At 35.8% G+C, this 14706-nt stretch overlaps 1 protein-coding gene across 1 annotated transcript in view; it reads left to right on the top strand.

Moving 5' to 3' along the window:
- LOC144442797 (uncharacterized) overlaps window positions 1-2685 on the top strand; it is a 7764-nt gene extending 5079 nt beyond the window's left edge. The window contains exons 6-9 of the mRNA XM_078132170.1: window positions 60-164; window positions 837-967; window positions 1566-1857; window positions 2367-2685. Coding sequence (XP_077988296.1) covers window positions 60-164; window positions 837-967; window positions 1566-1857; window positions 2367-2543 — 705 coding nt within the window. The 3' untranslated portion in view covers window positions 2544-2685. The remainder of the gene's footprint in view (window positions 1-59; window positions 165-836; window positions 968-1565; window positions 1858-2366) is intronic.
- Window positions 2686-14706: the final 12021 nt, after the last annotated feature.

Here is a 14706-nt window from a genome sequence, read left to right on the forward strand (position 1 = left end):
CACACCCCTTGTTCTGCACCCGACCTTTTAAATATATCAGCTACCAATTTTCTTTGCAGACGATGGTGACATGTCAATTTCTAGACCATGGAGACGAAAAGAAATTACCACTGAGTTCACTTCGACTATTGTTGAATAGAAAACGTCTTATAATTCCTGCTCAGGTAATCTTGACATTTTTGATTTCTAATATCAATAAAACAAGAAGTAGAGCTTACAGTGGTTGCGGGCGGTGGTGGTTTTATGATTTATATCATTATGGTACTCGTGATAATAACTATATATTTATCATTACAAATTTGTTATCATCATTAATTACTGGACTGGTTGATATCTTTGACTACCTGTAAAGTACCTGAAAATGATAATGACATTATTCAGTATGCTTGGATTTCTTAATTTTAATTTATTTTGTTTTGATTTGTTTTGTTTCGTTTCGTTTCGTTTCGTTTCGTTTCGTTTCGTTTCGTTTCGTTTCGTTTCGTTTCGTTTCGTTTCGTTTCGTTTCGTTTCGTTTCGTTTCGTTTCGTTTCGTTGTGTTGCGTTTTATTTTTTGTTTGTTTTTCTTTTGTTTTCTTGTCCTGTCTTGTCTTGTCTTGTCTTGTCTTGTCTTGTCTTGTCTTGTCTTGTCTTTGTTTTGTTTCGTTTCGTTTCGTTTTGTCCCCGTTACGTGACATTATTTTACATTCAATTCTTGAGAAAGCCTTCCAGCGTTTCTAACTTGCGCATGCGTTGTATAAATTATTCTTTTGACATGTGCATACATACAGACGTTGCAAAAATGGACACATCATATATAAGCTTCTCTTTGTCCTTTGTTTCTTTCAATTCTTCAGTCAATACGTTGTTTGCTACATGGGCACGAAAAGCTGAGCAAATTATCGACGCTACAGAAAATGATATTTTCAGATAAATTTCTACAGAAAACGAGCGGAAGGAAACTTTTATGGTGTCAAGTCAAGAAAAGGTGAGATAAAGAAAATATTTACAATCAAAATCATTTCACCTGAAATAGAGTGCTGTCTGACTAAAGATGTACTAACATTGACCCAGGCGATAAAATGCTGTAGGTTATGACGTCATCGCATCATGTGACCCAGTTTAATACGCAACATATGCAGCAATTTGTGAACTTGGCATTGAAATGTATCAATTTTTATCTAGCCAGACAACTCTGGTGTTTCAGACAAAATAGTGTAATACTGACCATCCAAATATTTCAAAACACTTGTTTAAATACAGGAAAATGATTCATGTATTTCAGCCTGAGGCTGCAAATAAGATATATTTAGTATGCGAATTACCAAAATGTCCTAAATTTGTGGCGGAAATGAAAATTGGTATAATTTCCGATTTGTTGTACTACGCTGCACACGTTCACTCAAGTATTTTTTTTTTAAATTGTGATCATTTTTATGAAAATATTTCTTCATATTTCATTCTCATTAAAAAAAAACTTTCATTCTGCTTAGAGATGAGCTCGAAACTTTTCAGGTACACAAGCAGATCTCCATATCCATTCTTCTTCTTCCAAATAACTTACCGTCGATATATACCTTTTTTAGGCCCAAAAACCAGCCCCCATCTATCAAACTTGGAGCTTTCAAATTCGAGAACATCGTCAAAGATACTTTAAAAGCCGTGAAACGTGTTCCAAAATGCCAAGGATGCAAGCAACTGTTCGCAGTGACCAGTATGTTGTTGGAACAGTCTAGCGAGATCTCGCAGGTGACGAGATGTCTTCAAGATAGCATGGAAAGGGTGAACTCTGACCTCCGAATGGTTCGAACCAGTTCAATCGATTTGGAGCAGGGTATGACGTTATATCAAGATAGACTACATAATGATATGCAAAGGGTGAGTGACGTCAGATATTATCTATGTATTCTACATACGGGTAAAATAATGTATTTCATCTCTTTTTTGGTGTATGAGATATGAAGTAGAAGTTACGATCATTCAAGGAACAAACTTCCTGATTTCATGACAACCATGTACGTTTTTGTTCTGTCGTTAATTTTTATAGCCTTAGCTATATTTCATAAAGTTTTAAAAATACCTCGGATACTGTCAATTTTTTTGTCAAACTTGCCTCTCACTGCAACCCGTTATATTTTACATTGTATCAAGTTAAGCTTAAGTTTACTCTACCAAATCAACGTGATTGTTTTTCGCGAATATCTTCTCTAAGATTGATATTTAAGATCAATATGGTACAATTGGGACTTTCCATCGTCGTAAACTACTGTCTCTTTTACGGCACCGTCCAAGCCTCACCGTTTTTCGTTGTGTCAGCAGAATAGAAGAATTGTCCTCTGACGAGGAATTGATAGCATACATTAATTTTTCATTTTTTTTGTCGACAGCAATTTGCATTCATGGCTCGAGGTTTACAAATTGCGTTGTCCGACTATCTGAATACTGACAGACCATTGGAGTTGTCATGGACACATTATGATCAACAGATGACGTCACAACGATCCCTGTCGTCCAATCAAGAAGAAGGTGATAGAAATAAAGATTTGGCACAGACGTGGGTCTGACCGGGGGGTCTGACAAGAATTCTTCGAGATGTTTCGTTTGAACTTCCCAACAATCAGTGTGTGGAATATTTGATCGTCATCAAATGATGACGTCATTGTCATTTGCAAGCTACGAAACAAAGAGTTGAGTCTTGTTTTACTTGAAAGGTTCTCCAATTTCAAACGTTACCATTTATAGGCGCCTGTGCCTAAACGTTAAAGATTGGGTTGGATACAGTATGTTATTGCTAGATTTCGGAAACCGTTAAACCGTCTACAGTACTCCTGTCTATTGTGTGTGAAGGATTGAAACTATTAAGGCATTGTTATTTTCTTGAAATTGATTGACCGTAAAGTTGCACATTCCGCAGGAAGTTGAGAAACTCCAAAGGGAGTTTACACAGCGACTCAGTAAGTCGATTACCACAGGGAGTTGAGATGTTCTTCGGGGATTTGTGTGAGCTGAGGGAATTGAGAAAGCTTGTGTGGGAATTGTAAAAGCCCCAAGTGAGTTGAAGAGCATGACGGGTAGTACCACTATAAGTCTGAGCCAGTTTAGCATGTGTCACGTGCAGAAAAGTGCAATAGGAAAAGAGGCAGTTTTACCTTTTTGTAAATTATAGCATACATTTTGTAGTTATTTTATACTTATACCATATTACTTGAATTTAAGACAGATAATTCCTGAATTCGAAGTAAGCATAGAAACGTTTTTATAACACAGTGTAAGACATGTAGTTACGTTGTACTAGTTTCCTACAAAGACATCTACATGATTGTACTATCAGTAAGCTTACTAAACAAATCTGAGTATATGTCATGGTACGACCAGGTTGGGAATATTGCGCAAGTACAAAAATGGGCAGATGTACAGTTCAACACAATGCAGCTCGGTTCGTCACCGGGAACTACACGAGGGAAGCCAGTGTATATCTGATATGCTAAGGAAACAACAATGGTGACGTTTCAAAAATCCCATGGCTGTGACCAGACTACCGTATCCTCACTTACTAAACTGGTCACTTTTCAAGATGATACGCTGCCAGATATCGTCATCATGTTCTACTATTATTTGCTATAAATATTGGAATATTTATCTCTCGAATAATTCCAAAGTGGAATCACTCACCATTACTCATCCTACAAGTAAAGACTATAGACAGTTTCAAATCTGTTCTCAACAGCAGCGATATCACCGATGTCATAGCTTGTGCTCATCTGAATATTGGTGAGATCTAAAGGACGCCACCAGCGTTGACACTGTGTGATAATAATCCATGTTGGATGTTTACAAAGAATTGAAGTAGAAGTAGTATTCTGAGACACATTTACACAAACTTGATTTCATATATAACTCGTTTTGTCCTATTTCTAGATTCCTGTAGAAACTGTAAGTACCGAATACTTTCAATATTGTTTTAGTAAAGTGCTGTAACCTTCCCGTTAGATAAGTTTTATATCTCTGAATTTTTCATTTAAATTGTATTTCGTTTTTTTGATATATATACAAGTATAGTACATAACATTTTGAAATTACAGACTGGAAACGTAAAAGTAGAAATTAATTGTTGACTGTTCGAAAACAATGTCGATTTATAAAGTTTTGAAAATGTTGGTATGTGGAGTTAAATATGAATTTATGTCGTAAACAATTGAACACATTAAAGGGGGAAGGCGCCTTGGGGACGAATGTTACTCCAAATATTATTTGATTGACAATACCATTTCGTTAAGTATAGATAGCCAAAGGAACAAATCTTTTATTTATTTGTATTGAACATTGACTAAATATGATTATTATGATCAAAAGTAGCACTAAGTAGATTTCAAGTGTTTACGCTGTTTCATTTGACCCCCTAGCACAGGTACACTTATACTTCAGGTAGTGCAGTGTCCTATTTGACTCCCTAGCTCCAGGTAAAATACGATTCCAGGTAGTGCAGTGTTCTATTAGTCGACTACCTAGCTCCAGGTAAAATGCGATTTCATTTAGTGCAGTGTTCTATCATTTGACTCCCTAGCACTTCAGTACTATTTCATTGTATGCATTTCAGAGAATGTATGTTATTTACTGACTCCCTAGCACGCCAGTACTATTTCACAGTATGCATTTCTGTTAATAAAGTGTTCTATTTTTGACTCTGTAGCACATGGTTTAGTAATGTGTCATTGAATGTATCAAATTGATCTATAGTCAATTAATTTTATACAACTCATGTCTTGGTCATTTTTGCTGTGAAATGTTATTTATTCTCTGATGAAAGAAATCAAATAGTTACAGTTGGGAAAATACAACAGAAAACAGAGAAATGTTTAATTAATGGAAAATTCCTTTAAGTTGGTGGCAGTAATCAATACAAGTGTTCGAAAGGTAAATTGATAGCAGTAATCAGTACAAGTGTACTAAAGACAGAAATAAGTCTGACTGGACATTTACTTTAAGTTGATAGCAGTAATCAATACAAGTGTACTAAAGACAAAAATAAGTCTGACTGAACTTTTCCTTTAAGTTGATAGCAGTAATCAATACAAGTGTACTAAAGACAGAAATAAGTCTGACTGGACTTTTCCTTTAAGTTGATAGTAGTAATCAATACAGCCTGACTGGACTTTTCCTTTAAGTTGATAGCAGTAATCAATACAAGTGTACTAAAGGCAGGAATAAGTCAGACTGGACTTTTCCTTTAAGTTGATAGCAGTAATCAATACAAGTGTACTAAAGACAGAAATAAGTCTGACTGGACTTTTCCTTTAAGTTGGTGGCAGTAATCAATACAAGTGTGCTAAAGGCAGAAACAAGTGACTGAACTTTTCCTTTAAGTTGATAGTAGTAATCAATACAAGTGTACTACAGGTAGAAATAAGTCTGACTGGACTTTTTCTATAAGTTGATGGCAGTAATTAAATACAAGTGTACGAAAGCCAGGAATAAGTCAGAATGGACTTTTCAGTTCACCCTGTTTACTGATAAACAAAGCAGCAATTTGTTCGTTTTCTATCTACAATAATACTATGTGGTTTAATACACCCCCAACCCCCAACCCCTCTCGCAAACACACCCGGCATCGAACACTAAACAAGCTTGGTAATTCAGATTTCTCTGTCCATAATGCAATACATTGACACCCCTTCCCAAGGTTAGTCAGTTAGCAACCTGCTTTGGTGCTTCGTACAGGTATTCTTTAATCAGTTTTGTCAAGTTAATCACGTGTCATTTACGAAGGTTTGTCTTTTCTATTACATTGTTCACTATCTACTTGCGTTTGAGTAATGCTAATCTCACAAACGTCCGGACTCTGTTGGCCCGTGTTCTCCTCTTGTGTTGGACCATTGTCACAAACGTCTGGACTTGGCTGACACGTGACCTCCTGTCGTGTTGTTTCGTCATCTTCTTTTTCGCTATCCCCCTCTCTTCCCCCTACGTCTTTTACTCCTTGTCTCATTGTATGCCATTTGAGTTGCATGGAAATTTGTTTGACGGTTGATAACCGTTCCTTGCGTCTTTTCCTTGGGAGAAAAAAAGGGAAAACAATGACATATACATAATACATAACATGGGTGGGTTGATGGATGGATGAATGAATAATTGATTGATTGATTGATTGATTGATTGATTGATTGATTGATTGACAATCTCGGATAATGACAGGTAGTATGATTGTGTGTTTGTTTGTTTGTGTGTGTGTTTGTTTGTTTGTTTGTTTGTTTGCTTGTTTGTTTGTTTGTTTGTTTGATTGATTGATCGGTGGGTGGGTGGGTGGGTGGATGGGTGGGTGGGTGGGTGAGTGAGTGAGTGAGTGAGTGAGCGAGCGAGCGAGTGAGTGAGTGAGTGAGTGAGTGAGTGAGTGAGTTAGTGAGTGACTTAGTTGATTGATTTATTGATCGAATGAACGATTGATCGATTGTTGAATAGGCAAGTCTGAATTTATAGTTTCCGTTACAGGATAACTATTGATATCTATCAAATGAAATCATTAATTACAAGATGATCAACTTACCTCAAGTAATATACAAACACAAATATGATGAGGGTTGCTAGGCAACCAACAACTAAACCAATGACCGCTCCAGTTGACAACGTAGTTTGAAGAATTGGAGGCGGCACATCTGAAAACGAGGCAAAGTCAAACTGGCATGTAAGTTACATCAAATAGAACATGTATGGTGAAATGTTGACTAAATATTATAATGTTTTTTGTTATGTTGAGTTAATTACGAACAAAAGAATATATGTGGTAGAAGCGACAATCTAAATATATCTTGCAAAAGGAGGTACACTTTCTTTCATAAAAGATGTAGTAACTATGCGAAGTTAAGCTCTCACTCTCGTTCGTCCTTCCCCATATCCCCCCTCTCTCTCCTCTCTCTCTCTCTCTCTCTCTCTCTCTCTCTCTCTCTCTCTCTCTCTCTCTCTCTCTCTCTCTCTCTCTCTCTCTCCGAGGCTCTCTCTCTCTCTCTCTCTCTCTCTCTCTCTCTCTCTCTCACACACACACACACACACACACACACTCACTTTCTTTCTTTCTCTCTTTCTCTCTCTGCACTACTTACATGGAATACACGTTTTGCCATCAGTATGAGTAACAAATTCATCAACACAGATACATTTAACCCCCATAGGGTCATTAACACATAGCTCCTCACATCCACCGTTATTTATGCTGCATAGACCTTTAAGAAATCAATTTTAAACAATCAGCAAGTTTGGTTTAAGGATTGTGAGTACTTCACATGTTCATTCTTTCTTGTGACTGACAGATATAGATAGACAGACAGACATACACATAGAGATAAACAGATATACATATCGACAGACAGACAGACAGACAGACAGACAGACAGACAGACAGACAGACAGACAGACAGACCAGACCAGACCAGGACAGACAGACAGACAGACAGACAGACAGACAGACAGACAGACAGACAGACAGACAGACAGACAGACAGACAGACAGACAGACAGACAGACAGACAGACAGACAGACAGACAGACAGACAGACAGACAGACAGACAGACAGACAGACAGACCAGACCTGACCTGACCAGACAGAAAATAATTTACAATTACTATTCAAACATTACAAATATTTTGACAATGATACCTGGAGAAATGTTGAATAGAAGTGACATTACATTTGACATTACAAATTGATCTCACTGCGTTAATTTCACTGTCAGAGGAATGGCTTTCCATGGAAGACAACTTTATTTTGTTTGGTGTAGTTTAGATGAAATACGAAAACCATATATGTTACTTACTTGTTCCATTCGGCTGGCGATGTTCGTCGTACATTATGACAGTGACTGGATTGTAATGTCTAAAAGTCATTTTCTTACTCTGTATTCGAGAATTCCTCGATTGTATATACACCTCCTTATCAAAGGTTCCAGACAGGAAGAAGTATTCCTTAAAAACAACAACACCGACTTAGATAATTTGCAAAGAGCTTTCTTCGGGTTTAGGGACGGTTCGTTATTTATGGCAGGGGATGGGTGAGTGAGAAATTGCTATGCATTTTTTTTCAGGTACCCCCTTTTCAAAGCCGTCTTTTAGGAAACACACCTCCCATAAATAATGAACGGTCCCTTATTGTTTTAATATGCAACTAAGTTGATGTCGTCTTCATGAAGTCACAAGTCCTTTCTTACTTATTAGTACAAGCCTTTGAACATAGTTGTAATTTATCCGTTTTCAAAATAAGTCTCGTAACTTGGATAAGTTTGGGTGCGTTGCTAGTTCATTTTGTTCAAATATTATCATTACCTATTCTATGACAAAAATAAATGAACTCTAAGAATTCCTAAAAATTCACAAAAAATGACACGATTGTCACACTCTCCCCAATTTCTCGCATATCATTAGTTCTCATACATTCCACAAATATCTACCGAATACATAAAACGTAATCTAATATTAATCAATTTAAAAGAAAAAAAAACTTGCACCTTTGATTTATACTTAGGACACCTATTTAATTATCACACTGACGACTTTCCATTGAACTACAGTAAGGCTGAATGAAAAGAATCATTTTGATAAGGTATTATTACAACGAATATCGTCCTTAGAGGTCAAGCAATGGATGGGGGAGGGTGTTGTTTTGAAAGAAGACAAACATAATGTTGTAACAACTTGTATCACGTGACTTATTTACATAAACATGTCATTAAATATATGACGTCATTTACCGAATCGAAGTCCACATAACTGGCTCTGTAATGCACAGAATGTACCAAATACGAAGACTGGAGTTTCTTGTTATCTTGATGGAGATAAACACTCATTAATAGACTGATGTCTCCCAGTGGTAGTTCCGTTTTATTCCTTCGTCGGACCAGATGTATAGGCAAGGCAGGGTCAACCCAATACAGTCTGTGTAAGTATAGATAACATATAACAGTGATTGATTGATTGGTTGGTTGATTGGTTGATTGATTGGTTGGTTGTTTGGTTGGTTGGTTGGTTGGTTGGTTGGTTGGTTGGTTGGTTGGTTGGGTGGGTGGGTGGGTTGGTGAGTGAGTGAGTGAGTGAGTGAGTGAGTGACTGAGTGACTGAGTGACTGAGTGAGTGAGTGAGTGAGTGAGTGAGTGAGTGAGTGAGTAAGTGAGTGAGTGAGTGAGTGAATCTTTAAATATTAATTAAGAACAATAAAATGCATGTCGAGTTGCAGCTAGAAGTGCTAGCTTTAAACGTAGCGTGACAAAGCTGACAAACATCGTCGACTATAAAAATCGTAACTTGCAATGATTACACAAGCCAAGATATGGCAAAAAGTTATGTTTTAGCGATAATCTTACCTATTTTCTGTGTAATCAATCGCTAGCCCTTGTGGTCTTCGAAATAGATTGTCTTGTCCGATCGTAAAGTTTGTGAAGATAGAGTGGACATTGTCACCGGATAGAGTAGCCGCTCTCAGTCTGGGCGTTGAGGCCCTTTCAGACCAGTACAAATATCTAATGATAAGAATACAGTATAGTTAGAGCTAAACTCTCTCGTGACGTTGAACTTTCCCAAATCACGTGGTACAAACAACCAAGAATTTGATAGCGTATGTATGTTATAGGATTAAAACAAATAAAATGGAAGAATTTGAAGTCAAGACAAAAACATGCAAACAAATAGATATTGCATACATACATACATACATACATACATACATACATACATACATACATGCATGCATGCATGCATGCATGCATACATACATACATACATACATACATACATACATACATACATACATACATACATACATACATACATACATACATACATACATACATACATACATACATACATACATACATACATACATACATACATACATACATACATACATTGCAATAGATATTGCAACATATATAATGCATTTCTCTGTTTCATAATGATGTTACTTACCCAGTAATGGGGTTGGTAACTATACCAACTGGAAATTTTACATTGTGTACCAACGTTCTGTGGAAAGTGCCGTAATAATCGGACACTTTAATCCATTCAAAGTTGACGTCAGTCCAATAAACTTTATTAGCCATCCAGTCAGTGGCAAGGGCTGTGATCGAACACGACTCATTTCCATAAATTAAGTTTACATCACCGGTCACCATGGACATTTTATATATGGCGCCCTCAACGAGTTCACTCCAAAATATCAACGAATCATCATAATCGAACGTCAACGCAGCATTCATAGTGTGATACTTCGATAGAAGAACTTCAAACTCGGCTGTTCCATTCATGACCTCTTCCCCCGTACCGTTCAAAGACACGATTCTGGAATACGTATGGTGTTTTCCGTACATGATGTCTGTCCATAGAATTCTTGGTCCGTTATATTGCTCGCTAAGACAACCTAAAAAAAAAATAAAAGAGAGAAAAATAAATAAAGGGGGCGAGATGTAGATGTAGTAGTAGTAAGCGTTGTTTATTATAGTGACTATGTGTATATACATTTGCAAATTTACAATAAAGAGAACAGGAAGTTATTATATCACTCCGCCCATTGGGGTTTATTTGTCACTATAATCGAATAGTTAGATATATAGGATGAAAACTAAATTCTTTTAGCATGTTTAGTTAGGCTTCAGATCCCCCATCTTTAACTTAATTCGCCAATATTGATGAATGTCTACAGCGCAATTTCAAATCAGTATGCAGAAGTGTGTGTGGTATATACGTGTACTATGAATACAAAGTCAGTATGTAGTGAGAAAAAATGCTCATTTATTGACACTTTAATGTACAGTGACACGCATTTGCTATGGCAAAAATACATTGAAAGCTAAAGTGACCTTAGGGGTGAGATCAGTAGTTCATTGTAAGATTTAACAAAAAACTTAATTCTTTTTGTTTGTTTGTTTGTTTGTTTGTTTGTTTGTTTGTTTGTTTTTTGTTTGTTTGTTTGTTTGTTTGTTTGTTTGTTTGTTTGTTTCTTTTTTGGGGGGTTGAACAATCTGAGTTCTCATCTGACAAAACCGATTTTACTTTAATTTTAACTTAATCTGTTTTTTATTTCTGAATACAAACATTTCTCAAAAATGTTGTCAAATCGATAGCTTTCAACAGTAGTAGGCCCAGATGGGACAATCATTTTTCAAATAAACTTGGTGAACAAACACAAGTAATTACTTTTAATCAGACATTCTCAAATTATCTATGCATGACGACGTTGCAAAATACGAGGATGTGATTTATGCATGCGGTACGAAGATTGGGTGTGGTGTAGTGATTAAGCCAAAAAAAGTGTATTTCCGATAATCGACCGACCGTAGTTTAAGCCGCCGATCCTAAACAAAATATAACAAAGTCTTTGTCTTCTTGACATTCATGTACGTTTGTTTCCTTTCTCCATGATGCCTGTACGTATTTCATGAAACTATCACAGAAGAGGTATTCTGACCGACATTGGAACTCCGCAAAAAATCATTCTCGCAAACCAGAGCTGTTATTTCTTACGCGATACTGCGAAATAACGAGATACCGCGCGACTTGAACGATGCCGTAAAAGAGGCTGTAGTTTACGACAATGCAAAAACATGTTCAGGGGGATTACATCCTCTAAAAAAAGTGTCAACGCTATCATCCGCCTGTGTACTTTGCCACAACAATTTTATATTAGTGCATGTCTTTCTGTGTAAACTGAAAGCTAGGCTTATTCATAACCATAGTTTTCCCAGTCAAAACGTCTGTCTATGTTCCACGCTGCTTACATGTAACCAGATATTCATGAACGTAGCACTTGACTTGCTAGTAGTAGAGTACATTTCAATCTTTACAGAAATATCTTATTCATTGATATTCCTGAAGAAATCGATCCTATTCTCACTAAGCCGCAAAGATTGAAAAAGAGAAATTTGATTTAAAGAGATAAACCTTCAAGTAATCCGTTAACAAAAAGACAGATAACTGTAATCACCTTGAGCGTCTATTACTTCTTATTCCCCATGGACAATGATAACATGTTGACTGGCCATTATTACAGACTTGTTACTGTCATTTATGTCTGAATAACACTTAATAAAACAGAAGGTCATTTGAAATCGACATGGGTTTGTCGAATGATAGACAGTGTATTATTTATCCGTTCACCTGTGTAGATTTCGAGGTTTATGCTTTCTTCTTTTTATAGTTTTTTTCTTTTTTGTTATTTTCGTCGTCGTCGTCGTCGTCGTCGTCGTCGTCGTCGTCGTCGTTGTTGTTGTTGTAGTAGTTGTTGTTGTTGTTGTTGTTGTTGTTGCTGCTGCTGCTGCTGTTGTTGCTGTTTTTGTTGTTATTTTGAGGTATTCTTGCATCAAATCTATTTTTGTCATTTGCTTTTGTTTTTGTTTTTTGTATTTTTATGTCATTTTTCGTTGTCGTCGTTGTTGTTGTTGTTGTTGTTGTTGTTGTTGTTGTTGTTGTTTTACGGCTTTCTTGCATCAAAGGGACATGGGCCAGACTTAGACATTTATTCTTCAATATTTTGTTTCATGTGATACCGTTATTTTAATACTGATCACATGTTTATCTTCACTGGTTGCTGCCAGCAATCGTGAGATATATAGCGTAACAGTAAGTTAAACCGAATAAAGGATTCAATGAGATTCGTTTGGGGTGCACCTTAAAAGTACCACTGACATCAGGATCATAGAAAAATGCAAATGAGTAAACGTGAATACTATATTGTTACGTATGTTGTGATCTTTTTGAAGGCAAACAGTCACATCAGTGAATACCGCTATAAGATGAATTTATGTAAGTATTTTAAATTCAAATGAAAATTATTTCTAAAGGTTGACCATTATTTTTTCATCAGTTGGAAATGAGTACATAAAATGGTTTAAATCTTCGACTAGTTTCGCACCTCCCTGGACTTTGTCTTTGTTTATATATCAGGATGGTACATATGTATTTATATTCGTGCTCGGATGAAACATTCACCCATTACCAATGCTATTTATAACAACTGGAAGGCACTTAATTAGACTCTGGTTCGCTTTCCAACCACTTTTGTATCAGCCCCCGGAGTAATATTTTGTAAGTATATCACAAAATCTTCAATTAGCGTAGAAACGTGGAACGTCGTAGTGGGAATTCGTAGAACCATAGGCACTATAAGGGTTCAAATCTCGACGGTTTGTGAAACATAAACCACTCTATAGTACAGAGCTATATAGTATGTCGGTGCAAAGGGACATGCATGTTAAGTAATAATTGCTATTTATAACAACGGTAGGCTGTTTAATTACATTGTCGGGGTACTTGAATTGGAACTTCTGCATGTATTTCTATGGGAAAGTGCAGCCTGTAAATTCTTTTCTTTATCGACTTATAAACTGATGGGAGATCAAGTATACAAGCAGTAAACGCATTCCCTTTTCTATAAAGTTAAAAGTTTTAGTGTATGGCAAGCAGTTCAGGCCAAAAGTATTATACTTTTTTCTGCAAATTTTCAAAAAACCTATTTAAAATACACACACACACACACACACACACACACACACACACACACACACACACACACACACACACACACACACACACACACACATGTTTTAGGTTATATATATATATATATATATATATATATATATATATATATATATATATATATATATATATATATATATATATATATATATATATATATATATATATATATATACAAACAGTGTGTGTGTGCATTCCATAAAAAAACTACACATAAATGGTTCAAATTAGTCTCTAATCAGAAAAATACAAAAAAAAAATACAGGCAGATAAAGAATAATGTGTTTGGCATGCCATAAGAATACACCCTGGAATTTTTTTCCCCTGAAAATCCATTTTCTCCAAACCTTGCCATATATATTAAAGTGGCCATATGGATGAGGATTGGGTATTTATTTTTTATTTTTAATGTACGTATTAAACAATTTTATCATGCATCCTACTTGAAAAATCAGTTTGAAACACATTGACCAAATCTGTGTTTGACACTCAATAAATTGCAAAAAGCTAGAAAATACGTGAATTCAATTGTTTGTTATTGTACGTACAAAGATTCTAAGTTTACTAATGTTTTGCAATTTATTGCGTTACAAATAAGAACTTGGCATATGTCGTTTCACATTAATCTTTTCAAGTAGGAAGCCATGATAAAATTGTTTTATAAATTAAAAATCCAAAATAAATACCCAATAATCATTCATATGGACACTTTAGCTTGCTACTAGTCCTTTCCAAATAATAACAGAAATTTGGTGATTCATCCTCTTGTGTTCAATGAAATAAGCGGTATTGTAGTGTCCATTGTTCCAATAGAGGGAACACAGTGTTCAGTGACAACACTAAATTCTAAAATGTTTTATTTTGACAATCATTTTGTTATCATTACAATGGCCCTTGAATTTCTATTGGTTTTAACTGATTATGAGTTCTATATAACTAGCTCCTTTGGACTACTAAAGTAACACACGGCAGCAAAAGCTTAAGATACTTTTTTTTTCATTTTTACACAATATAAAGCTTTTGAAATTAATAAGTTACAATCACTGACCATTTTATTTCACCTTTTTTTCAAGTTGAGAAGTAGTAGCAGATATTTATTTCTGTAAAGCTTAAGGGTCACAGCCCATCGTACAAAGAATGTGATATTTTACATGACAGGACAATACATAAATAGATGTTGTTCTAAGAAATGAAAACATTTCTAGGTGTCGGGT

Source organism: Glandiceps talaboti, chromosome 11 (genome assembly GCF_964340395.1).
Source record: "Glandiceps talaboti chromosome 11, keGlaTala1.1, whole genome shotgun sequence".
Lineage (NCBI taxonomy): Eukaryota > Metazoa > Hemichordata > Enteropneusta > Spengelidae > Glandiceps > Glandiceps talaboti.